The sequence below is a fragment of the Dama dama genome, chromosome 3, assembly GCF_033118175.1.
Source record: "Dama dama isolate Ldn47 chromosome 3, ASM3311817v1, whole genome shotgun sequence".
NCBI classification, from domain to species: Eukaryota; Metazoa; Chordata; class Mammalia; order Artiodactyla; family Cervidae; genus Dama; species Dama dama.
In genome coordinates this window covers 41453448-41480571 of record NC_083683.1, presented here as the reverse complement: position 1 = coordinate 41480571, position 27124 = coordinate 41453448, and the positions used below count along the sequence as shown (strand labels likewise).

General features: G+C 35.5%; 1 protein-coding gene across 14 annotated transcripts in view; it reads right to left on the bottom strand.

Annotated features, from left to right (window-relative positions):
• Nucleotides 1-27124, bottom strand: part of VEZT (vezatin, adherens junctions transmembrane protein) — a 67555-nt gene that overhangs the window by 6308 nt on the left and 34123 nt on the right. For 12 of the 14 annotated variants that reach the window (XM_061125988.1, XM_061126093.1, XM_061126004.1 and 9 more), the window contains 7 exons: nt 24889-25064; nt 22705-22980; nt 19940-20089; nt 15961-16108; nt 6471-6802; nt 3983-4176; nt 617-717 (listed from right to left, as the gene is read on the bottom strand). In XM_061125988.1, coding sequence (XP_060981971.1) covers nt 617-717; nt 3983-4176; nt 6471-6802; nt 15961-16108; nt 19940-20089; nt 22705-22980; nt 24889-25064 — 1377 coding nt within the window. The remainder of the gene's footprint in view (nt 1-616; nt 718-3982; nt 4177-6470; nt 6803-15960; nt 16109-19939; nt 20090-22704; nt 22981-24888; nt 25065-27124) is intronic. The other 2 variants (XM_061125998.1, XM_061126101.1) reach the window with 1 other exon arrangement.

Sequence of the window (27124 nt, the reverse complement as noted above, 5' to 3'; positions counted from 1 at the left end):
CATCCCAGAAGGTACCTTTACCAATGTATTAATTTTTAATGCATTTTATCACTTTCGAGTATTTAAGAAATGGACAATTAGATATAAACAGGAAAATCTGCTGGTAGATTCAATGGATTAAAATTCAAGGCACTAAGAACTAATGATTTGATATAAATTCAATACACTGTGTTGTGATTTTTGAAGATCATTAGAAATATAAATTCAACAACTGTGCACAATTATTCAACAACTGTTCTGTGCTAAGTCGCTTCAGTCATGTCGAACTCTTTGCGACTCTACACTGTAGCCTGCCAGGCTCCTATGTCCATGGGATTTTTCCAGGCAAGAATACTGGAGTGGGTTGCCATTTCCTTCTCCAGGGGATCTTCCTGACCTAGGGATTGAACCTGTGTCTCTTACATCTCCAGAATTTGCAGGCAGGTTCTTCACCACTAGCACCACCTGAGAAGCCCTAAAATGGGGTGCCATGCCTTCCTCCAGGGGATCTCCTCAAACCGGGATCGAATCCTGGATAATTTTAATTCAACAACTACCCATGTCAATTACAGAGAAAGGGAGGTAAGGTTTGTACACGAAACTCTTTAGAGGGAAAAAAAGCCATTTTCATCTTTACCTGCTCCTCAGGAATTGGATCTTCGTCTGCAATGTGTAGAGGAGGCTGTGTCAAAGGTACCACAGTGCAGCGTGGGTTCTCACACGCCATTTCAGGTTTACCTTAGAAAGGAACACAGAAATGAGTGAATATCTACCAAAGTTAATAAAGAGCACCATCTGTAGATTTATAATTTAAATAAACTCTTGGCGAAGAAAACCTGTTTTATCTCTTCCTTTTTCACCTTACCATAGTACTTGGCACACAGGAGGTACTCTAAATACTTGAACAATCAACTTTACTCATGGCATAGAAGCAGACTCAAGACACACCATCATCACTCTTGCCTACGAAAAACAAACTTCAGTTCTGCACTGTACTTATACTATTTTTATTTTCAGGAGAAATTAGGATTGGAAATGAGTTTCATAAGTAAAAGATTGAAAAGATTATCTCACGTGAGCTTAACTTCAATTAACTATTAAAAAACAGTGTTTGACATCTAATCTCGGGGTTATTTAGCCTCATATTCAGCTCTCTTTTATCATTATCTGTCTACTTTAAAGAAGTAGGGGTCAAGCCTCTAGATTTTTACCTTTCAAGAATATTGACAGATAAATGGTTTGGGTCAGAGTTGGGGGAGACTCTTGGCTAGTGTGGGCTGGTATGGTCAGAGCAATCTAGGCTAGCAGGGGAGAACTCTCAGTGGGTATAATCAGCAGAAATGTGACTTAGCCCAGTGTCAGGTGACTAGTTACATACAAAAGACTGCGTAAATAAGTAAATATACTGAAACTAATGACAATTAAGCTACTCATTATCACAAAAGGGAAGAACAAATACAGAGAAGGGGGAGGCCAGAATAAACTATGTGGTACTGACCCTGAATTGGAGGTACTGGTATGAATGCGTGGCTTATAACATATATGGACAGATAGATATACAAACAGAGACAGATGTGTGTGTACACGTTTGAGTTGTGTGTGTGCTCAGTTGTGTCCAACTCTTTTGTGACCCGATGGACTATAGCCTACACATGTGTATCTGCAGATGTATTCCACAGTCCTGTACACTGACAAGTGGTAAAAGCAGTAATATCCCAGAGGCCATGAGCATCCCTAGCACTTAAGATCTTGGTTTCTAAAGGTCATTTTCCATTAAGAAGAATGAGGCTTCTTGGAGACAAGGCAGATATTAGGGCCGGAGGCAAGGAAAGTATGAGACAAAGTCAACAAGTGCTCAAAGAATGATGGTGATAGGAACCACCTTGAATGGGCTCCCTCTAGTCGAACTATGGACAACCTGAGCAACAATATAAAATAAAAGTAACTAATTATGATCTATTGAATAAAATAAGAATCCATACTAATATAAATGTGTAAATAAGTAGAAAGGGGGATGCTTAACCTTAAAACAGTGTCAACTAGTAAGTGTAGGTGGAAAACGGAATTAGAAAATTACCATTTGGCAACCACCACAGCAATATCCAATTGAAGCAAGAACTATCAATGGATGCTAAAAGTAGTGGGTGAAAACAATTAAGCTAATTTATTCACTTTTTGACACACAATTTTATGAGTTTAGATAAAGTCATGTAATCACCATTACCACTGATTACCATACAGGATAGTCTTATCACCTCAAAACATCTATTTAATGCTGCCTCTTTATACCCTATTCCTCAATATCCAACTCCTAGTAATCACTGATATGTTTCTTATTTCTGTTAAACTTTATCATTTTGAGACTGTCCTATAAATGGAGTCACACAGTATGCAGTGATTTGAGCCTAACCTCTGCTGATTAGCATAGTGCATCCTCCATCTTACTGATAGGGCAGTGGTAGTTCATTTCTTTTTTATTTTTGAGTAGTATTCCCTTGTATGGATGTATGTAACGATTTATGTATTCATCAGCTGAAGGACCTTGGGCCATTTCCTGATTCTGTTGGTATACTGTGGGTATGCAGAAGAATGTCTGATTTTTAAAAATATGAACAGAAGTCCTTAGGGGCAATGGGATTTCATGTCTGTTTCTTAACTCAAATGGTTTAGAATAATACCACCAAGAGAATTTATAGACAATACACACACAAATGTAGTAGAATGTAAAAAACTGGGGAATCTGGAATTAAGGGGTACTTAAAATTATTCTTGTGTCCTATAATTTTGAAATAATTAAAATAAAAAGATATAGCTAACTAAAGCACCTGTTTCTTAAAAAATTTAAACCAACAATTTTATTTCAAGTTGTGTATCCAATGGGCATTTTAGTGAGAAAAGTTTCTGAATACTTGTATCTTAGTTCATATTATTACCACCTATGAGCATATCAAGAAATGACTTCTCACCTGCCCAATGAATTGAGACTGCTTTAACAATCATGTTCAAGTGACTAAGATTCAGTATCTTATGGTATGCTAAGGGAGGCATGAGTGGGACGCATCTAACACCCACTGGTCTTCTGAGTGTTTCTATTTATAAAAAACACACCCGAAAGCTCAAGAGTTGTCATCTAAAAAAGTTTAATATGCATAAATATTTGCACATATTAAAAACCCTTGGCAAATCTATCTTTTGGAGAAAGAATTATTCACCATTTACATTTGAGGAAATCTACAGATAGTATATCAGTAATTAGCTTGTTTACATTTCCTTTGAAAAATGCTAATACTTTCACTATCTAAGGACTTGTTCAGTTTGCTCAAGACAGTAAACAAAGTATTACAGATCTAGCTATAAACAAAACAATGACTTAACAGGATGATAAAGCATTACTCACCTTTGGCAACAATACAATTTTTTATTTTTTAATTGAAGGATAATTGCTTTACAGAATTTTGTTGTTTTCTGTCAAACATCAACATGATCAGCCATAGGTGTACATATGTCCCCTCCCTCTTAACATCATAATAAAGTTCCAAGGAATAAACATGGAATTGACTTATAGCACAAGTTTAAAGACAAATATGCCAAACACTTACAATTAAATTAGTGAAGTTAATGAAGTATTTTATCTTAAAAGTAAATTCAATTTCTGGTCCCTGACTATCAAAACTCATTATTACCCTAACTGGAAAAGAGTTTCTGGAATTTCTAATAATTGAATAATACTATTAAAATCTAGTTTTTTAATTAAAATTTTAAAAAAGGAACTATATGATTCAGGGAAACTTCAAATCATATTCATTTTTTATTTACAAAAATAAGAGCCAACACTTTATATTCAGTGTCAATTTGCACATATAAGTTCCCCTATTTTTTTTAGACAACTAGGAAATTTTATCAAGTCAGTTTTATCATGGAGACAAGAAGTAAACGTGATAAAGCCCTGCTGGGGAGTAAGGACGTCTGCCAAGTGTATGCAAAGGAACTGTCTCATAGGTACCTTTTTTATCTGTATTTCTTCGCAGCAATTTGTCCACTTGAGAAATGGCCTCTTCCCAGCAATTGTTGCTTGCTTGAACATGGGGCTGAATTAACTTTAATTTCTGTTCTAGGATTTGATAAGCTTCTGACACTAGTTCTTGTGTTTCTTTAGTACAGACAAGCTTTTCAAGTTCATCCTCAAGAATTATTACCCTGAGTAATAAAGAAAAACAGAAACAGATTTCTAAACTATGAAACAAAATGTATAATTCACAAAGTTTATTTTAAAAAAAGTTTGTAAGATTGAAAAAAAGTTCTGAATGTGGTAGGTGGTGATGGTTGCACAACAATATATATGTACTTAATGCCACTTACCTGTAGCTTAAAAATGGTTAAGTGGTAAATTTTACATTATATACATTTATCAGTTTTTAAAAAAGTTTATAAACAGTATCATATATTTCTTCAACAAATATTTCTTGCATATATACTAGGCATTTTTACAAACTAAAAAGATAAGTTAAACCTATTTCCTACTTATAAGAAACTTAAATCACATCAGAGAAGTGATACAAATATAATATTATAAAAAATTAAAACTAACATTTTATTTCCAATTTAAAGATGAAAAATTAGGTGTAGAGAGTTGAAGAAACTTGCCCAGGTCATACAGCTCTGGTAAACGGTAAAGCTGGGTTACATTCAGGAACAAAATGACAGAAAGCTGGGGTTAAAAGAATTCAGAAGAGGAGCAAGTTACTGTGCTAAGGAAGAGGTACTTCTGAGGTAGTACTGAAGGATGGAGAAAACCTGAGCACGTACAGAAGATGAAGGAGGTCATTCTAGATGGTATGGGAAATAGCCTTCATACAGTTTGGCTGGCCTAAGGTAAAGGAGTGAGAAATAAAGAGCAAACTGCAGTCAGTTTACAGCAAACCCTTTCTGCAAAATGTTTTATACAGACTTCAGTCTAAGCTGCTACACTCACTCCAAATCCAGGGAAATTTTTCAGATAAGTAAGAAAGCAAATATAAGGCTCAGAAACATTCATCTGGCAGCAGGCACGCCACAGACCAGGATAACACTTACAGAGTTAATGTCCTCCTGTAGGCAAGTGAGAGTGGGAACGGCAAATGGGACAAGCCAGAGGGAGGAATGAAGCGCAGTAAGGTTTTAGATTACACTTTTCAAAGCTGTGTGTGGCAGTGCTAAAGAGCAAATCAGATGTGATGCTTTGTGACTGGACTGCTCTCTAGTTAAAGTATTTTGAAGGGTGATAACAGTAGCATACATGAAATCTTTCATTTTTTATCAGGAAACATATCTCCCATGTATTTTCCTTAATCCCTGGCTAAGGTACAAAGCCCTTCTTTGTCATTTTCATGTCCATTCAGTGTAGTACTTTTTCTTCCCAAAGCATATTCTTCATGCTAATGCATTTTATTACACCCTGTACATTTCTGATTCCATTGCCAACCATTAATTCTTGATAGACCCTGGTTTGCCTACCACAACCTGAAATCCACTGAAATCTTGTTTTCCCCTCATGATGATCCACCTTTTGCCACCCACTCAAATGGACAGCCTTACCTCCATATTCCCAGTGGGAAATAGCTTTCTTAGAACAGCAACAACAGACCAATGGAACATCACCGCCTCACAGTTCCTTAATTGTTCCCTATGCCTCAACCTTTACATCAGTATTATATACCTATCTCAGACCTTGAATTGATGGTTAATAACTTATCTTTTTAAAATGTCTTTCTGACCTTAATTTCCTATCTGTGTACATCACATCCTTCTTTACTCTGGTAAATTAGCCTTTTGATTTTACTGAGACTTCAAGTCCTTTTGATGCATTTTCTTATCTTTGAAAATCAACTGCTGCCCTCCCCCTTCCACATCTTGGTTGGTATCCAGGATCAAGTACATCACCTACAATCTTCTCAACTCATTAAATTCCTCTGACCTTCCCCTGATTACAACACAACATGAACCAACTCATTCATTGATCCAGTCCTATACTATGAGTATCTGTTATAGAAAAATTTCACTGAAATGACTGGACACTGCATTTTACTAAGGTGCAGGACTAACAATACCATGCGAAGTAGAAGATCAACAAATATAAACTATGGATCCTACATTTTACTATTCAAGTGGGGCCAAAAAACTTGTTCTATGCTATAGAAAAATGTCCAAACCTCTTATTCAGAAAAACAGCAACATGATACTCTTCAACTACATATAATAATACTTCACAGCTTTTGTCCTATCTTTCTAGGTTTTCTGTTGAAATAAAAAAAAGTAAAAACTATAAATGAATCCCCCAAATTACAGTACTAACAAATCAGTTTGTTACATCTGTAGGTTGAAAGCATCCTTTAGGCTGCGTGTCTCAATTTTGTTGCTTCTTTTCAGCTAGGACACAAGCCAACAACCACAATGGCACAAGAATGAAGCCTGCTAATCATGGGGGTGTTTCCTTACATGGCTTCTAAACTTACTCATTCAGTAATGCTTTCAGATGCAGCTGCAAGCTGCGTACTGCCGTGTGAACATTACTCAGTTCTCTTGACTTCTGCTGAGTTCTGGATAAACGCTGGGGTACCGACTGGTGCTGAGTTTCAAAGTACCGGTAGAACTCATAGCTGCGTTTAAGCTCTTCCAAACAGGCAGAATGAACATGAGGTAGACCTTGAATCACATCAGATAAGATACGATGAGGCAAAAGTGCTGGAGTAAGTAACAGCCCAGGAGGTGAATTTGTTGTAGAAAGTAACAGGGCTAGCCGCCTAAAGAACTCTGAACTCTGTGCCACCCAGAGCTGAAACAGGACCTAAAAAGAAAAAAAAAAAGAAAAAAAGAACAAGATCAATAAAAAAATATTGGCCAATATTCAAAACAAACTACAAATTTATTTATCTTAACTTCTGGATTAAACTTTTCACTTTATCCTAAGTAATGAATATAGCAACTAACTCTAAGAGTAGCAAAGAATGCATGCATACATGCTAAGTCGCTTTTGTCATGTCCAACTCCTTGTGATCCTATGGACCGTAGCTCACCAGGCCTCTCTGTCCAAGGGATTCTCCAGGCAAGAATACTGGAGTGGTTTGCCATGACCTTCTCCAAGGGATCTTCCAGATCAAGGGATCAAACCCACATCTCCTTTGGCTCCTGCACTGGAAGCGATTCTTTACCACTAGCGAGAACTGAGAAGCCCATGTTATACCAAATTATGTAGTCATGGCACATACAAACTTCTGATCCTATAGCAGCTTATACCAGTTTATAATTTAAGTGTAATTCTGTCCTAAAAGAGAAATGCTGATGGAATGAGACACATCTAATTAGAAATGAATGTTCTTTGATGAATTATTTTTTTTTAAATGTATACAAAGGAGAAACGGAGAGAGCACGAATGATGGATCTGTATAAGTCCAAAGAAATAAGTCATTGATGGATCCAGAGTTTGGGGTTCAAAATTATACCAATATTTTGGCCTAGGAAATAGCTAAGAAATAACATAAAAATCAGTTCCAGAGTGATCATACTCAGGAATGTCTGGCATGAGAAACTACAACAACCATTCTTGAAAGACACACCTTGATCCCGGCAGCAAAGGATTCCTAGAAATAGTTCTGTTCAAGAGGACAACATCAAACATACAAATACAATCTAGTGTGAAAAGGAGTTAGCAGATAACAGAGAGGATTGAACCACTTTGGATAATATAGATTCTAGTTTTTTATAAACATGAAAAAGGATATTATTTAAACTGGTATATTAAATGAATTTTAAAATTATGCAAATAATGAATTAAGATAATTTAATGTAAACCTATTTTACTATTAACATTTTTTTTAATAAGCAAGGTCAAAATTCCAAATCACTAAAGATACACTAACAATTCTTAAATATAAATACATGCTATTGCAGAAGTCGGACTTAACCATTAAATTTTATCACTAAAATAATTTTCCTGGAAATTCCCTGGTGGTCTTGTGGCCGTTTTTGTGCTTTTACTGCTGTGGCCAAGGTTCAATCCCTGGTTGGGAAACTAAGATCCCACAAGTTGTGCAGTGTGGCCCCCCCACCCCCAATTTTTCTTTATCCCTTTATTTGTTCATTCAATAAGTGTTTTCTGAGCATCTATGATGTGCCAAGCAGTATTATAGGCTATAGTATTATAAGATATAGAAAAATATCCCTGCTCTGATGGAGCTTTTGTTCAAGTAGTTGGGCAATAGATATTAACAAGTAAAAGATAAGTTTCTTGGCTTACGGGGTATGGGGAGGATATAGCAGAGAAGGGGAACAGCAAATGTGCGTTTGTGTGTGTATATGTGAGGGGAAGAGGAAGGAGAGAAAAGCAGAGGGATACAATAAGCAAGGGGGAGACTGTGTAATTGGATTTTTACTCTAAGAGAAACGGGCAGCTACTGAATGTTTCTAAGCATTAGTTATATGATTCAAGTTAAGCTTTAACAAGATCATTCTGGCTGCTGTGTTGATAGATAATAGGGAGGTGAGCAGAAGACAGGAGGTTACTGCAATAATGCAGGTTGGCGTTAACAAGGTACCTTGCAGATAATGAGGAGTGGGTAAGAGGTAGTTCAGTTCAGTTCAGTTCAGTTGCTCAGTCGTGTCTGACTCTTTGCGACCCCATGGACTGAAGGCTTCCTTGTCCACCACTGACTCCTGGAGTTTACTCAAACTCATGTCCATCAAGTTGGTGATGCCATCCAACCATGTCATCCTCTGTCGCCCCCTTCTCCTCACGCCTTCAATCTTTCCCAGCATCAGGGTCTTTTCAAATGAGTAAGTTCTTCACATCAAGTGGCCAAAGTATTGGAGTTTCAGCTTGAGCATCAGTCCTTCCAATGAGTATTCAGGACTGATTTCCTTTAGGATGGACTGGTTGGATCCTCTTGCAGTCCAAGGGATTCTCAAGAGTCTTCTCCAACACCACAGCTCAAAAGCATCAATTCTTTGGTGCTCAGCTTTCTTTATAGTACAACTCTCACATCCATACATGACTACTGGAAAAACCAGAGCTTTGATTACACGGACCTTTGTTGGCAAAGTAATGTCTCTGCTTTTCAACATGCTGTCTAGGTTGGTCACAACTTTTCTTCCAAGGAGCAAGCATCTTTTAATTTCATGGCTGCAATCACCATCTGCAGTGATTTTGGAGCCCCCCAAAGACAAAGTCTGGCACTGTGTCCACTGTTTCCCCATCTATTTGCCATGAAGTGATGGGACCAGATGCCAGGATCTTAGTTTTCTGAATGTTGAGATTTAAGCCAACTTTTTCACTCTCTTCTTTCATCAAGAGGCTCTCTAGTTCTTCTTTGCTTTCTGCCATAAGGATGGTGTCATCTGCACATCTGAGGTTATTGATATTTCTCCTGGCAATCCTGATTCCAGCTTGTGCTGGACTCCAACCCAGTATTTCTCATGATGTACTCTGCATATAAGTTAAATCAGCAGGGTGATAATATACAGCCTTGACATACTCCTTTCCCAATTTGGAACCAGTCTGTTGTTCCATGTTCAGTTCTAATTGTTGCTTCCTGACCTGCATACAGATTTCTCAGGAGGCAGGTCAGGTGGTCTGGTATTCCCATCTCTTGAAGAACTTTCCAGTTAGTTGTGATCCACACAGTCAAAGTCTTCAGCATAGTCAATAAAGCAGAAGTAGATGTTTTTCTGAAATTCTCTTGCTTTTTCGATGATCCAACTGATGTTGGCAATTTGATCTCTGGTTCCTCTGCCTTTTCTAAGTCCAGCTTGAACATTTGGAAGTTCACAGTTCAACTTCACAGGTAACGTACTGTTGAAGCCTGGCTTGGAGAATTTTGAGCATTACTTTACTAGCATGTGAGATGAGTGCAATTGTGCAATAGTTTGAGCATTCTTTGACAATGCCTTTCTTTGGGATTGGAATGAAAACTGAGCTTTTCCAGTCCTATGGCCACTGCTGAGTTTTCCAATTTTCTTGCATATTGACTGCAGCATTTTCACAGCATCATCTTTCAGGATTTGAAATAGCTCAACTGGAATTCCATCACCTCCACTAGCTTTGTTCATAGTGACGCTTCCTAAGGCCCACTTGACTTCTCATTCCCGGATGTCTGGCTCTAGGTGAGTGATCATATCATTGTGATTTCTAGGTCATGAAGATCTTTTTTGTATAATTCTTCTGTGTATTCTTGGCACCTCTTCTTAATATCTTCTGTTTCTGTTATGTCCATACCATTTCTGTCTTTTATTGAGCCCATGTTTGCATGAAATGTTCCCTTGGTATCTCTAATTTTCTTGAAGAGATCTCTAGTCTTTCCCATTCTGTTGTTTTCCTCTATTTCTTTGCATTGATCACTGAGGAAGGCTTTCTTATCTCTCCTTGCTATTCTTTGGAACTCTGCATTCAAATAGGTATATCTTTCCTTTTCTCCTTTGCCTTTCGCGTCTCTTCTTTTCACAGCTATTTGTAAGGGCTTCTCCTGTCTGAGGAGGCCTTACAAATTTGCCTTTTTGCATTTCTTTTTCTTGGGCATGGTCTTGATCCCTGCCTCCTGTACAATGTCATGAACCTCCGTCCACAGCTCCAGGCACTCTATGAGATCTAATCCCTTGAATGTATTTGTCATTTCCACTGTATAATCATAAGGGATTTGATTTCGATCATACCTGAATGGAATGGTTTTCCCTACTTTCTTCAATTTAAGCCTAAATTTGGTAATAAGGAGTTCATGATCTGAGCCACAGTCAGCTCCTTGTCTTGTTTTTGCTGACTGTATAGAGCTTCTCCATCTTTTGCTGCAAAGAATATAATCAATCTGATTTCAGTGTTGACCATCTGGTGATGTCCATGTGTAGTGTCTTCTCTTGTGTTGTTGGAAGAGGGTATTTGCTATGACCAGTGCGTTCTCTTGGCAAAATTTTATTAGCCTTTGCCCTACTTTATTCTTACTCCAAGGCCAAATTTATCTGTTACTCCAGGTATTTCTTGACTTCCACTTTTGCATTCCAGTCCCCTATCATGAAAAGGACATCTTTTTTGGGTGTAAGTTCTAGAAGGTTTTGTAGGTCTTCATCGAACCATTCAACTTCAGTAAGAGGTAAGCAGAGGGCAAACTCTGGATACATACAGAATGGACAGAATCTCTTGACAGATGGTTTATGAGTAAAAGTGTTAACAAGGTTGATTCTAGGGTTTCAGATTCTAGTTATTTCAGACAACTAAAAAATCAAGTTGGCATAGCTTATTGCCCTAAAAAAGAGATGATTATCTAATCATTGCCCTGTTATCCAATTAAACCAAAACTCAGAAATACACAGTATTTCTTGTTTGTTCTTTGAATAAGGGAAGCTGCTCTGGATGAAGGGATAAGCATAGTTTAAGGGCAATTAGAAAATGCTGTTTTAAAGCATTAACAGGCAGTCCCCTGCAGTCAATCGGTCAGGACTTGGCACTTTCACTGCTGAGGCCCTGGTTCGATCCCTGGTCAGTGAACTAAGATCCTGCAAGCCAAGCAGCAAGATGAAAAAAAAAAAAAAAGGATTTTCACAAAATGTAGACTTGCTTTTTAAAGCAGGAAATATACTCTTTATAATAATTTTACAAAAAACTAATTGGAATTTTGAACTAAGGAAAAAACAGGGTAAGGACTTTGTACTAGATATTTCACATATGTCTCTCCTCAGGATACAGTTAGGAAGTTTCTTTCCGCAGCTTTTGCTATTGCTAAGCTCTCCTGAACACCAGACTACCTTACTTGCCTCTTGAGAAATCTGTATGTAGATCAAGAAGCAACAGTTGGAACTGGACATGAAACAATGGACTGGTTACAAATTGGGAAAGGAGTACGTCAAGGCTTGTATGTCACCCTGCTTATTTAACTTGTATACAGAGTACATCATGAGAAATGCCAGGCTGGATGAAGCACAAGCTGGAATCAAGATTGCTGGGAGAAAGATCAATAACCTCAGACATGCAGATGACATCACACTTATGGCAGAAAGTGAAGAGGAACTCAAGAGCCTCTTGATGAAAATGAAAGACGAGAGCGAGAAAGTTGGCTTAAAACTCAACATTCAAAGACTAAGATCATGGCAACCGGTCCCATCACTTCATGGCAAACAGATGGGAAAACAATGGAAACAAGTGACAAACTTTATTTTCGTGGGCTCCAAAATCACTGTAGATGGTGACTGCAGCCATGAAATTAAAAGACACTTGCTTTTATGGAAGCAAGCACCTTGGAAGAAAAGCTGTGGCAAACCTAGACACCCTACTAAAAAGCAGAGACATTACTTTGCTGATAAAGGTCCATATAGTCAAAGCTATGGTTTTTCCAGTAATCATGCATGGATGTGAGAGTTGAACCATAAAGAAGGTTGAGTGCCAAAGAATTGATGCTTCTGAACTGTGGTGCCGGAGAAGACTCTTGAGAGTCCCTTGGACTGCAATGAGATCAAACTAGTCAGTCAAAGGAAATCAGTCCTGAATATTCTTTGGAAGGACTGATACTGAAGCTAAAGCTCCAATACTTTGACCACCTGATGCAAAGAACTGACTCATTAGAAAAGACCCTGATGCTGGGAAAGATTGAAGGCTAGAGAAGAAGGGGACAACAGAGAATGAAATGGTTGGATGGCATCACCAACTGGATGGATATGAATTTGAGCAAACTCCAGGAGTTGGTAATTGACAGGGAAGCCTGGTGTCTGCAATCCATGGGGTCGCAGAGAACTGGACACTATTGAGTGACTGAAATGAACCGAAGTTCTCCTGAGAGAAGATATGCAAGCAATTGAAAAAACAAAACAAAACATATTTTCTTAAATGGACATAATGAAGATTACAAAGGAAAACAAAAGGATCTGATTTATTTGTAAACCATCTTTCACTACATTTTTTTTTAAAGCTTTAATTAGTGTTGCTCTTTTGAGAAATAATTTTCTTTTAAAATTCAGCTTATAAAATTCACTTTGAAATTCTTTATCTGAATATAATGACAACTGAACAAGGTGGCTCTACACAGTTTTTGAACATTACAGGAAGTTTTAGCAGTTTATAAAGTAAATCTCGAGATAGGCCACTTTTCGAGTCTGATGTTCCTGGTAACAATGGAACACAATCACCAAGTTTAGTTATATATTAGTTATATGTCAAAATAAAACAAAATTAAAACACTAAAGTTTCATTTGTAAAATAATATAGGTAGGCAAAGAGGATCCAGCTACATCCTTCATCATAGTATGTGGAGGAGATAAGTGAACGCATCCCACATTTTAGAATAGGTCATTTCAGATTGAATTAAAAAAAATCAGCTAACATTTATTAATCACTTACTCAGTCCCAGGCACTGGACTGGCAAATATTTAATTCTTTAGTGATAAGCATTATCTCATTTTTATGAACACAGAAATGACTTGTTCAAGACCACATCAATAGTCAGGTGGTAAGAGTCAAACATAGAAGTCTGACTCCTAGAGACCCACTTTTTCTCTTTGCTGCCTGTACTTGGACCAAATATAATCCAGGATTCAACAAGCTTTTTTAAAAGCATAGAAAAATAGGGAAATAACTGAGACACCTTGATGAGTAAAGAAAAAATTATTTAAAAAATAAAGAAATATGACAGTAATTCTGTCTCCAAATCCTTCTTAAAGAGTAACAGCTATTACCATTTTGGGTTAACCAAGCTTTGTTGTAGGTATTTTGTATGTTGTCTCATTTAATCTAAAACTGTGTAGGCAGGTATGATAATCCCTTTTTACAGCTTAGTAAATTCAAAGAATAACTCATTCAAGTCAAACAACTAGTCAATGTCAGGGCTAATATGTAAACCCACATCTGCTTAATTCCAAAGTCCCTGATTTTTCATCATTAAGAATCTCCCGAACTGTCCTTTGAAAATAACTATTTCCATTCACAGAATAAAGCATGGCCATGGTATTGAATTTAGAAGTAAATGGAATTACCTAAAGTGCAACCACCCTAAGAATAACTAACTGTATATTAGTATTTTCTCACAGTCTTTTTTAAAAACAGAGTTATGGTAATATTAAATATATATTTACTTATTCTGATTGTAGCACTGGTTTCTCCAAATTTTTACAAAGTCTTTATAAGCAAGTTGTAGCTATTATACAATGGTCCCTATTGGATTTAACATAATTCATACAACTATTCCTCTACTGCTGTACATTTAGGCAGTGTTCCATTTTTAACTATTATGAACAGAGCTAATAAGCAACTTGGTACATAAAGCTTTAAGATACTTGAAATAATTTCCTTAAGAAAGACTTGCATAAGTGGAATTATTGCTTCTATCATTTTTAAGGTATTTTAAATGTCAAAGTGCATTCTGAAACAAATTTTAAGGAACTTAAGGTAAACCAAAAAGAAAATTATTGTAGTGGCCTTGATAAGAATGATGGCAGCTATGACTAGAATGGTGGGAAATGACATGAAAATAAGGGAAAGAGTTTAAAATGTAGTTTAAAGGTGGAACCAGCACAAAAATCTACTGATAGCCTATATGTGAGGGGTAAAATGAGGGATAAGGACGATAGTATATAGATATCTAGCTTAATAAGTTGTATGGTGACATTTATTAAGATGGATTAGAATGACATTAAAAATAAGTCAATGTGAATTTCAAGTAACCAGTAAGAAAAAGAGGAGAATTAGAACTTTTATGAGGATCTGAAAATTTCAAAGATGTGAAAGTTCATAGGGTCTCAAAACAAAATGGATGTTGAAAAATATGCTGTTAATTACACTTGTACTGATTTCCACAGTATCAAGTGAAGTTTAAAGACTAGGAATAAAGAAATATCGAAGTAGAGTTTGCTAAATACTGAAAATGAACTTAAAGACATTTGGATTGACTTTCAAAAAATATTGCTGGAATCTTACAATACATACAGTTTTGTAACATTCTTTAACTTGTTTTTCATGTTATTTTTTCTACTACTAACTCCAAAACAGTTCAGTAAATGAATGCAGTAAATCATCACAAATCTCGTATCACTGAACTTTTCCTTTGTTTCCAATATTTGCTGCTGGAGTAATATTATGAACATACTTTGAATATCTTTGATTACCTTCTGAGATGAATCTATAAGCTAAAGTTGATGGAGTAAAGGGTACATTCTTTTGTAAAGACTGGTATTCATTGCTAAAGTGAAGTAGTTGACACTTTGACCACTGGTGTGAGTTCTCTCAAAGTCTTCACTGACAATGACTACTATCAACTTTCAAAATCCTTGGCAAAATACTTACTTATTTTTCTTTGTTACTTTCATTAGTAATAAGATTGAAATTTTTTATTATATTTATTGGCCATTTCTATTTCTTCTTTTATGAACTGGCAATTCATGCACCTGACCAATCTTCAATAGGTTTTACACATCTTAGTGTTCTTTATATAGAAAGAATTCAAGCCCTTTGCTTATAAATCATTGAATTCTCCCCCCTGCCCGGCCCCGAGCTTATTCACATTTAAAGGATTCAGCATTTAAAGTTTAGAAGTTTATGTAGTCAAATATATCCTTTTAAGAGACTTTTAACATATGAAAAAATTCTTGTTCTAAACAAGGATGTGGAAAATTTTCCAAGGGGTAGATCTTGTAAGTTCTTTACCCATGTTTGTTGAAACAAATGGCTAGTAAATAAAATCACACATTGGGTTCCTATTAAACTCATTTATCTTCAAATTCTAATTTAATTCAAGAAATACATATATTAAGAATTTTAAGTATTTTAACATCAGAATATAAGGATTTCCTCATCCAATCTTTATGATACTCTCCATTTTTAAAGGCAGCTTCACAAACACTAGTAAGACTATTATGGTAATGGTATCCAGCAAACAACAGAAGTGGTGGGTCAGGTGTACCATGTACATTCAGAAAGCACAGACACAACCTGAATGTATCTATCTTTTCTTTAGCCCTTCATGTCCATGAATGGATTACCTTCAAGGCAGGCAGGCTGAAGCCATCTGTAAGGTTATGTGCTTCCTCTTCTGAAATCTGCTCTTCACTAAGTCCAAGGCCCAGCTCCTTAAAAGGCACCACACAGATGTAGTTGGTTACATTGTCACTCTCGGAGTTCAGGGGGTAGGTTAAATTAGGTTAAGGCAATCAACAAAGCCTTTTCATTAAAGTATAAAGGGTACAATTTTTTAGTCACTAAATTGTGTCCAACTCTTTGGAACCCGATGAACTGCAGGATGCCAGGCTTCCCTGTTCTTCACTATCTCCCTGAGTTTGCTCAAACTCATATTCATTGAGTCAGTGATGCTATCCAACCATCTCATCCTCTGTTGCCCCCTTCTCCTCTTGCCCTCAATTTTTCCCCGTCATCAGGGTCTTTTCCAATTAGTCGGCTATTAGATTTTAAGATTAGTTTCTTTTTAAAAAGTGATGTAAATCTCCTCAAAGTTCAGAAAAAAGATAAGTAGAGGTATCTGAACTTGGAGATTTACATCAGTTTAAAAAGAAATTAATCTTAAAATCTAATAGATTAATATACCTCAAATCCTATAGGAAATGTGAGAATAAAATATAACTAGACAGTTAAAAGTTCAACTCTTCACAAGTGCTAAAGTACTAATTTAGTTATTTTTGACATGTGCCTTTTGAAACTGTATTATGTACTTGACTGCATGGCTCAGGCCCTTACTATAGCAAATACTTCTCTTTACCTCCCCGTCTGCATACTGCAGGACATCATTACCTGATGATGATGATCTGAAAACATACAACTACTGATATAACACTAAGCCTGTTGCATCCAGATTGTCTGACACAGGCTGCTGTTCTTCTGTCTCCCTCCTCCTCATGGCAGCTACCAACTTACTATGTGATTTCCTCCTCTTCAATTGTTTTTGTAAAGAATCATATCCATACAATTCTTGATATTAACATTTGAACTATTCATGCATTTATAGCATATTCCTATTTGGTCATATTATAATAATCTTTTGATACAGTACTAGGCCAAATTTATAAATATTCTATTTAAATATTTTATATTTCCATTGGCAAGACTGGTCTGTAGTTTTTATTCTGTGTATTACATCATGTTTTAGAAGTGAGATTATAGTATCTGCATAAATAAAATGATGTAGAGTAGCTTTCTATCTAACCTTTTCTATGGTCTAAAATAGTTTTTTTTTGTTAAATTATAAAACCATCTGGAACAGGGAGTTAAACATTTTTTTCATTCACTTAGTTTTTGAATAAGTAAGGTATTTATGGGATTAAAATTTTACAAGGTATTGTAAAAACTGCTTGCTACCTCTCTCTTAGCCACCTAGTTCCTCTACCCAAAAGCAAAGGCAATCACTGTTACCAGTATCTATGTATACTTTAAGATATTTTATCATTATAGACATACATAAAAGGAAATCTAAACATAAATATGTATGTCTGGGTATACATATGAATATATACACATGCACACACATACTTCTTTATCCCCTCATACACACATATTACGCTCCCTTCTATGCACAAATGGAAGGGTAGCATAAATACTGCTGTGTGCACTTCGTGTATTTAACAACATTCCACAACAGTATACCAAGAACTTTTACTACTTTATAGCTGCATGTTTTCCCACTGCTTATATATATAACCAAGGGTGTTTTCTTTTTTAATGGAATTCTCTTTATTATATGTCTAATCTCCACTTTCTTAATTCTTCCTAGGTCAGTTTTTGAGATTTGTATTTTGATATGAAATGACCCATTTCCCCCTACAGTTTCAAAGTGACGGCCAGAAAGTCACATATGTGCCCAGTCGCCCTTCCCTTATATAGTAATTTTAGCTTCTTGCTCTGTTCTCGTTACTAACCTTGTGTATTTTTATTCTTTTTACTTTGAACAGGCATGCTAGGGTTTATATAATGTATTAAGTCTTCTCAAAGAAATACTTGGTAGATAATACTTTTTAATTTCTTAAGGTTTCCCATGTGAAGAATGTGATCTGGCCCCTGCCTAATCCTGGATCGTATCTCATACTCCAACTCCCACCTTGCTGTGCTCCTGTCTTGGAGTATGGTGATCCTTTTTCTATACTTCGATCAAGCTAAATTCATTCCTGCCACAAGATCTTTATACTTGCTGGTGCATCTGACTGGAACTCCACCTCAAGCCTCCATTTAAACTGAAGGCCTTCCCTTATTATCCAATCAAAAACAGCAACCTACCAAGCACTTTCTATCCTATTCCCCTGGCTTTTTTTTTCTTTATAGCAAACATCTGAAAATTTTCTGTTCACTTTTTGCTTATAATTCACTAGAACACAAACTCCCTAAAAACAAGGATCGTGTTTATCTTGTTCATTGCTAGGTCCCTTGTACCTAGAAAAGTGACTGGCACTGGGAATTCATACAATCTACAATCTTTGTTGGGCCCCTCACCTGCCCCCACCCCACTTCTAAGAAACTATAAGCTCCCCGAGGCAGGAACCATGTCTGCTATGTTGATCACTGCTATCTAGTGACTAGCATATTGCTTGGCATAATATTCACTAAATGAATAACTCCTGGCAGTTACCATGCCACACTGTCATGTCTCTATTTCCTTCTATATCTTGCTTCCTTCTACTTGAAATACAGATTTTTTTCTCCCAAGGTCAACTCCAACTCATTCCTTGAGGGTCAGCTCAGGTGTTGCTTCCCTGAAAGCATTCTGTGACTTCACAGGCCAAGTACATTGTCCTGCTATGCTGGAAGGCACCCCAGGCACGATACTGTATTATGAGTATTTACTGACTATACTCAGAAGTTTTTAGAAGTAGCCAGTAAAGGTTTTTGCTCTGTCTTCCTAGCACAATGCAGCCAACTATTTAGGCAGTAAGGGAACTGAACAGACAAGTTCCTGACTAAAATCAAAGTACTTTCTCTCAATATCCAAAGTGGTAGTATATAGTACAGTATCTGTGCGTGTGTATATAAATCTAGATATAGTATATCTATACATATATAGAAAATGCTTAAAAGTCCTAAGTCCTACAGTAAAGACACAATTTTATCTCTTATTAATTGTGTGACACTGGGTAAATCTCATATAAAGTAGTGATTTTATTTCATTTTCTCATTAAGTGGGGTAAGAAAATCTAGCCGGAAAGGTTTGTAAAAGGATATAATGATAAACTTTTAAGCATTATATTCATCAATGTCACAGTATCCAACATACTGAAGGTACAAAGTAGTTTTTACATCCCATTTATTTGTTATTTATCTATGAATTTTAACTAAAATAAAGATCTTATACACTTTTATTTTCTGACTAGTAGAACTAATTTGCTATTTTAGTAAATTTAAGAGACAGACTTAATTGTCACACAGTCTCTAAGTGCTTATTATACACCGGACACTGCCTAAGCACTTTATATACAATAATTCATTTGATCTAACAAAAACAGTCAGGAGGATTGTTATTTTTGTCATTCTACAAATAAATAAAGCAAGGTACATAGAGTTAAAAAACTTGCTTATGGTCACTGACACAGTAACTGATACAGCCAAAATTCAGAAAGTCAATCTGACACTAGAGCCTCTGTTTTTTTGAAAGGGGAAGGATTCTGCTGCCAGTTTTTTTCCATATCATGACGCAAATTTGCCATGTTCAGTAATTTGAAAAAATGTGTGACCTGGAGAAGCCAGGTTCTCTTGACCTTATTATTTGGACCAGTAAAGGAAGGGACATCAAGTTTTTTCCTTGTTAAAAATGAGCCACATGCGAGCAGAAGAACTTTCTTCCTGTCCATTATTGTCATTCCCCCTGGAATGCATTTCCAGTTTTAAAATAGAAGTGATGATGGAAATCAGCTTCAAAATAGGCGATTTCAGTTTACAGTTAAGTTTTACAGGATGCAGCTATAATATCTATATTCAGGACTCTGGAAACATTGCTTATTCTTACATATAGACAGAAAAGGATATTTTTTCAGCATATATAGGGTAGCTAGCCTCGCTGCTTGAAAGTTGGCTCTGACAGTTCTGTAGACAGCTTTCCGAAGACCGATGAGATGCTGACTGGGATGCTGTCCAGCTTTATTAAATGGGCAAGCAGCACTGACCCTGTCAAGCAAACTTGAAAAGTAAAATGTGATACAACTGTACAGGTGTCCTAAAGTTTTTGTTTTCTAAATCCACAAAATTCTATTAAACAGGAAAAAATTCTTTTTTCATTAGAAAATGGTTATAAATATTCCAACTCAGGTCTCATAAATAGATATTTCCCTGACACATATATAGCCACCAGAAAAAAGACAACTGAAAAGAGAATACTTCCTCTGATACAGGGGGAGCAATTAATTTTAATTGAAATAATAGTAGAAATGTAGGGATATTTATTTATGATACTAACTTTTTAATATAGATACTCTACTGCTAGAATATACCAAAGTGGTACTACCTTACATTTAGTTTTCAAAAACCTGGTATCTACAGTAAGTAGGAAAGCCTTAATTATAAACTTTCATGTTCTTAATATGCATTTACATATATTTATCAATCATATTTTTGGTCATTTGTACAGAACATTCAAATACTGTATAGAAATACATTCTGTACATTCATAAAAGTAGGGTAAAATTACTTACCCACCTGCAGCCACTGGCACCTACCTACTCAAAATGAAGTAGGGGACGCAGAAAGAGCGCCAGTGGCCAACAGGGGAATGCAAGTAGAAAGGCAAAGTAAGGGTTACTAGGTAGGAGCATAGCTACTCTCAGAACTGTTCAAGAGGAAGCACATGGGGGACTACTGATGTGCAACCATGCCATATAATGTATGATGCTTTTATAAATGAAATTATGATTTCACATTACAGTTTTCCAGACAATAGGCTTTCACCTAACTAGTAACCACTAGACAAAATATTGGAATTTATAAATTTATTATACTATAACCACAAATTCGTAAAATAAGGCATCTAACTCAAAACTTAAAAAAAATGTTAAACCAAATTAAAACACATTCAGGCATTAAAAATCTATAAAAAACAGGACAATGACTGATAGAGGCAAAGAAGGGTTCAATTATTTGCTAGAGAGGAAAAACTGAGGCAGAATAAAACAGCACTAATATTTTCAACATATGGACACTATTGTTTGTGTTCCATTTTACTCAGTCTTAAAAACGAAAATATTTCTAAAAAATTATGATTCAAAATTTATTATTCCTCATAATTTTTCAATCCATTTACATTAATGGACACAAGTACAAGTTTTCCAAAATTTTTTCTGTCTGCATTTGAGTAGATATATGTCATAATCCAGAAGGAAATCATGCTTAACTGGCCCATTTTAGCTCTTCATTCTAACTGTATACATATGGATAAAAATGGAACAAGGACAAAGGGCACAGAACCATCAACACAAGGCTAAGCAATAATTGGACACAGAGCCACTCTGCTTAACCAGTCAGTCCTCTTAATAAAATGTTGTACAAGTCAAGAATGAAAAGGAGCTATTACTTTTACTTAGTATAATTTTTAACTTTTAAAATTTGACATTCAATATTTGTTATGCTCTATCAATAAGTGGACTTTACAATGGAAGGACCAAAATTAACAGACACTGAGGGCTGTTACATTTTGAACTGAGCAGAAAGAGAAGTTATAAAAATCTCTCTCATGTCTCAGAAGTTTTAAACACTATTCCAAAACACAACAGAGTGAAGAATGAGATGACTACTGGAGACTCTTCTACTTCCCTATTTCCTGATGTTTCTTGATGTTATTCAAGATTATTTAGGTTCTTCTCCAGAGCACAGCAGAGTGAAGGAAGTAATGACCACCCAAAGTTCTTCTGCCCACCTCTTTTCATGATTTTCCAGATACAACTAATTAAGAGCAATAATTTTTCTTTACCATATACTTACTTCCTCCTACCTATAGCCTCAAAGGTTATATAAATTATTAAATATACTACAGTACAACTGCCATGTGTGAGTATTTAGGTGGCAGTGTACAGGAAACCAAATTTGAGTCAGATGGGATGAACTTGAATATTTGCTCAACCATTTATAACTGCATGCCTTTAGCTGTATGCAATATTGTCTAGAACAGTATATGGAACAAAACTGGTGCTTTCTCTTTAATAACACAATAAATAGGCTGTCTATCTGGTACCTTAGTACACTTACAGCTAGACTAGTGAATATTTAATTTCCTGTATTAACTATCAGTGAGAGCATATGAGAGTGTCAGTGCCATAATACCTCCTAATATTAATCTATAGAATATTATTAATACATGGCAAGATTTTTCAGAATGAATTCATGTGAGTTCATCTATCATGTAAACTGAGTAAAGAGAGCATCTGGGGGTGAGTAAAGGGAACAAATATTTATTGGGTAAATATTGCATGCAAGGGTTATATATATATATATATGTATATATATAAAATATTAAGGTCTCTATATTATCTCATATAACCACATGGTAACACAGAGAAATAATCATGATTCTCAAAGCACTTTGGTTTCTCAAAGTAAATAAACAGACTCACACTACTTATTAAATCTAGCATATAATGTATTTATTTCTTCACTTAGTAGTTAACAGACTTTAATAAATACTAAAGAGAAACCTAGTTTTTTTTGTAAATACAATACAGAAATGAAAATAGGTAATAAATATTCTAATTTAACTAGGTAGTAGAAAATAGTTATTTAAAAAATAAAATGAAAAATGAACTCACAGTGTAAATCCTCTGGAAATGACTTCAGTTTCTTGAATGAGACGTAAAGCTTTTCTCACAAGGTTAGTAAAACCTCGGCTATTTGTTACTATATCTTCCAAATAGACATTGTATTTTTTTAGAGTTATTTGTAGTTTTGCTGTCCTCCATAATCGCAAAGATCTTATGATCAGATAAACAAATAGAATCACTCCCCATACCAGCCAGGAAGATACAATCCACCAAGTGGGAAGCATAACAAGCAAACTAATGAAGGCAAATACCACTGAGACATCCCTGGAACAGAGAAACCAAGAAAATGATATCCATCAGTCTAGAGAAAGATGAGTTTCTCTAGTCAGTTTTCTAAAATAGATAAAATGCTAGCTTCTCTATAAACTATGACTTTATAAAATATGACATTTTAAAAAATAACTTGAAACAGTTAAAAAATATCTAGTACCACTATCTAGTTGCTAGATACCACCGTCTAAAGCTAATAAGTTTAGGTGATCGATATATATAGGTGTCTTCTGAATAAACTTTTTTTTAAAGATACGTACTCTTTAACCTAAAAACAATTACAGATTTTAAAATCTGATTTTATAAATATAAAAGTAAAAAGCTTTAATTGTACTAGTTTTTAATACTAAAAACCTTATCAGCTATATTCCAATACAAAATAGTTAAAAAAATAATTAAAAATGTTTCATATTTGGAGATATAAATAAATTTTTTCCTAAAATCAGACTCTAATTATTTGTGCAAAAACATATAATATCTCAACAAACTATAAGCATTTTTCCAATTAGAAATACTATACACTTTGTAATTGCTTTGAATAAAGTCATCTAATTTTAAGTTGTCATCATTACAATTCTGGAATATAGATCTTCATTGAAGACCATAATATGCACAAGCTTTGTACTTTCATACTGCTTTAAGTGAAATCAAAATACATCTGATATTTTTTAATTTAGGCAAATTATAAACCTATAAATTTCTTTCAAGCAGTGAAGGCTTTGATGAAAACGTTTACATATAAGAAGGCAAATATAGGGGAGTTGTATCTAAGGATATCCAAGAAACATCATCATTAATACTTGAAGATAGTTACAGTCAAACTATAAAGAAAATAACATCTGAGAATATTTAATAGATATTTAATATTTGCCTGCCAAAATCTCCCTTGGAATTAGGCAATATTGGTAATATCATAGCAAAATCTCATCATATACTTTTATATATTTATAGCAAAACCTGTAAAGGATTTATAGGCCTCAGAGTTGCTTAATCACCTTTGTGGTCAAAGGAATACAAAGTTGTAAAATTCTGAAAACCTATGATTCCTTTTAGCAGCTCCTTAAGTTCTTAAATTTTTAAATGGTACAATGCTGTACACTTCATCATGACAGTACCTGAGTAACTACACATTTGGAAAACACTATACATGGCTACCTGTTACAAAACGAAGCATTTGTCAACATGACAGGAAAGACAGATAAATTCAGAACACTGAGGCCAATGAATGTAACTGCCCATGTAACTTGAACAGTTTGAGCAATAATTTAGTTCATTTAATAAACTCATACTTTAATAGAAAGAGGATACTACAGTTCTGAGTATATAATTCCTTGTTACTATACATATATGTATTTCTTTCTTAATAGATGATGGCCCAGCACTTGTGCATTAAACACAAACACTTCAAGTGTGGACAAGTTTTAAGACAATTTGAATTGTCTATGTTCCCTATTATCTCATCTCACCTAACAAAGTAGGAATCGACTGTTTATCTCCATGTCTCATACTGTCCTGGGTGTCTCTACAATGTAATTATTATATAATCTATTAAGGGTAAAGAAACATGAAGAACTGGCTAGGACTTCATGACACATGTGTATAAGAGAGATTCTTTTTTGGCATATGTTAATCCTGCTTATTGGGCTGTTATACACAGAACTAATTACACTGAGTTGCAAGTACATAATAATCAAACTGGATGTTTCTTCCCACTTTCATTTTAAATGAAATCTCACTTCCCATTTTCATTTTAAATCCTCTTTTTTGAAACCTCTGGCATATCATTATATGAATTATAATGCTAAAATGTTTATAATGCCTTTATAATGGAGAGGATGATGACAGATTTCCTCTGCTAATACTCTAAATGTAAACAAAGGATAGATGTTTTCTGGACAGTACCAAATATTAGGGGTTGCCAGGGAGCAAAGTGTTGGGAGGTGTCCATTTTCCTGTTGTTGAGGTTGCCCTGCAGACAGGATACTGGGATCAAGCAGCTCAATCAGCTCCACATCCTCTTGTAACAGGACTTCCTGTTGCAGGATAGTATGGAGTGAGTCGAGTCGGAATCCAGTATCCTTGCCATTGAAAGACCAGAAGAGAGGTATTAATACACACATAATTTTGTGTTAAATATTAAGCTCCTACCATGCTAATAAAATTAGAGGTGTTTATTTTCAGTATAGACTCCAAGAAGAAGAAATTATAGTCAATCAGTTTTCAATCTGATGTACAAGGTTATATTTTCACAATAAATATGAAGCAAAAAAAAACAGAGGTAGACATCACTGAGCCACATATTGAGTGAAGTATGTATTTTTTATAGATTAATAAACCTGTTAAGCCTAATTAATTAAATGGCTGCAAAACAACATGGAAAATATAATCCTCTAACAGATATGCTGTCCCTAGACACAGTAACAATATAGCCAACATCTAAGAATAACATCAGTAGGATCAAGGCTTTCTAAAAATGAAACATTCGAATATTAAAAAAATACATCATTAAGGAATATAATACAAAATGACCCTAATGTGTGCATAGCATTTTATAGTTTACAAAATGTTTTCACATATATCAGCTCGTTTATTTCTCCCTCTTTCCCTTTTATCCATCTATTAAGGAATATCTTATAACATACCAGGCAACATGCTTGACACCAAAAGCACAAAAAAATAAACAAGACATACAAGTCTTTACTCTTAGAGAGTTCAGAGTTTAAAGGAGAGGGCTGAAAGGTAAGCAGTTAAAATATAAAGTGCAGACAAGTGTGACGAGGTTTAACTAGGTTATTATGCAAATGGCACTGAGGGAACAAACCGCCACAAAGAGAAGGTGAAAGAGCCTAAGCGTAGTTTTAAAGAATACACAAGAACTGAGCAGATGAAAGAGTGGGAAGAATGGGATGAGACAGAATGAAAGCAAGCCTCGTCTAGCATGGGGACCTGTAAGTGATCAGTATTAGTTTTGGGCAGAGCGCCCCTGGTGGAGAGATGAGATGAAGTAGCAATGTCAGAGAAGCTCTCACAGTTGACCCTGTCACGTACATTATCATTTTCTGTCCATGCTATAGAGGAAAAACTGAAGCTCAGAGAGACTAAGTAACATTCCAGAATTCTGATTTTAAATCATATGTCTTTGGTAGTTAGTTGATTCTGCTTCCCTGAATATAGTCTTCTCTATCAGAAAATTTAAATTTTTATTTTGCATTAGATTCAGGAATAGAAGGATCCTCTTGTATGACAAAAAATAAAGAGAACTTGCAATGGACAAGGCCTTTAGCAATCAAAGTAAAATCAGTTAGGTCTAGGGTTTCCTCTTCTTAGTTAATCATTCCCAGACCACAGAATCTAGCCCGAGCTCATCATGAGGACTTAAGCAAGAAGGCAGTGATCCGTACACTACAAGTATATATCCTCTTGATCATGGGTTGTACACATCACTTTCAGAGAAAAATATTTTTAATATGAAGCCTATTTGGATATATTTCTTATCAATAATAATAATAATAATAATAAAATCTCAGTGAAATGCAGATCTTCTGTTTAGCCTGATATGGATTTTACCACCTACTGATATACCCTGGACGTACCTCTGCAGCACTTTTATGGCTCATGTTTGAACCACTGCTTCCTCTCTTCCTCTCTTTTACAATCCTAACGTTAGGAACTACTTAATTTTTTGAGATTCCATCCCACTTTCATAAACAGAGAACAGCATGACTTACTTTATACTACTACTGAGGGTGGGAAGGGGGACAGGCTGGAGAATATCGACAGCACGTGGGCAGTGGGAGGCAGGGAGGGCAGTGGGTGGAAACGGGTAGCTTTTTAAGTAGTCCTTGAAATAAATCTTCATGTATTGGCCTTACAATTTGGTTTGGATTCCCCCATCAGACAGGACCATATTCAGATGTAAATATTAAAAATAAAACTTTTGCTACAAAAACTTGAAAGCAGGCCTTTTATGAAACTTCTATGTACTTATATATGGGTAAGTTTAAAAGAAGCCTAATTAAACGAGGGCCAACACTGACAGAGAAGGGGAAGCTATTAACATGCTGCTGCTGCTGCTAAGTCACTTCAGCCGTGTCCGACTCTGTGCGACCCCACAGACGGCAGCCCACCAGGCTCCTCC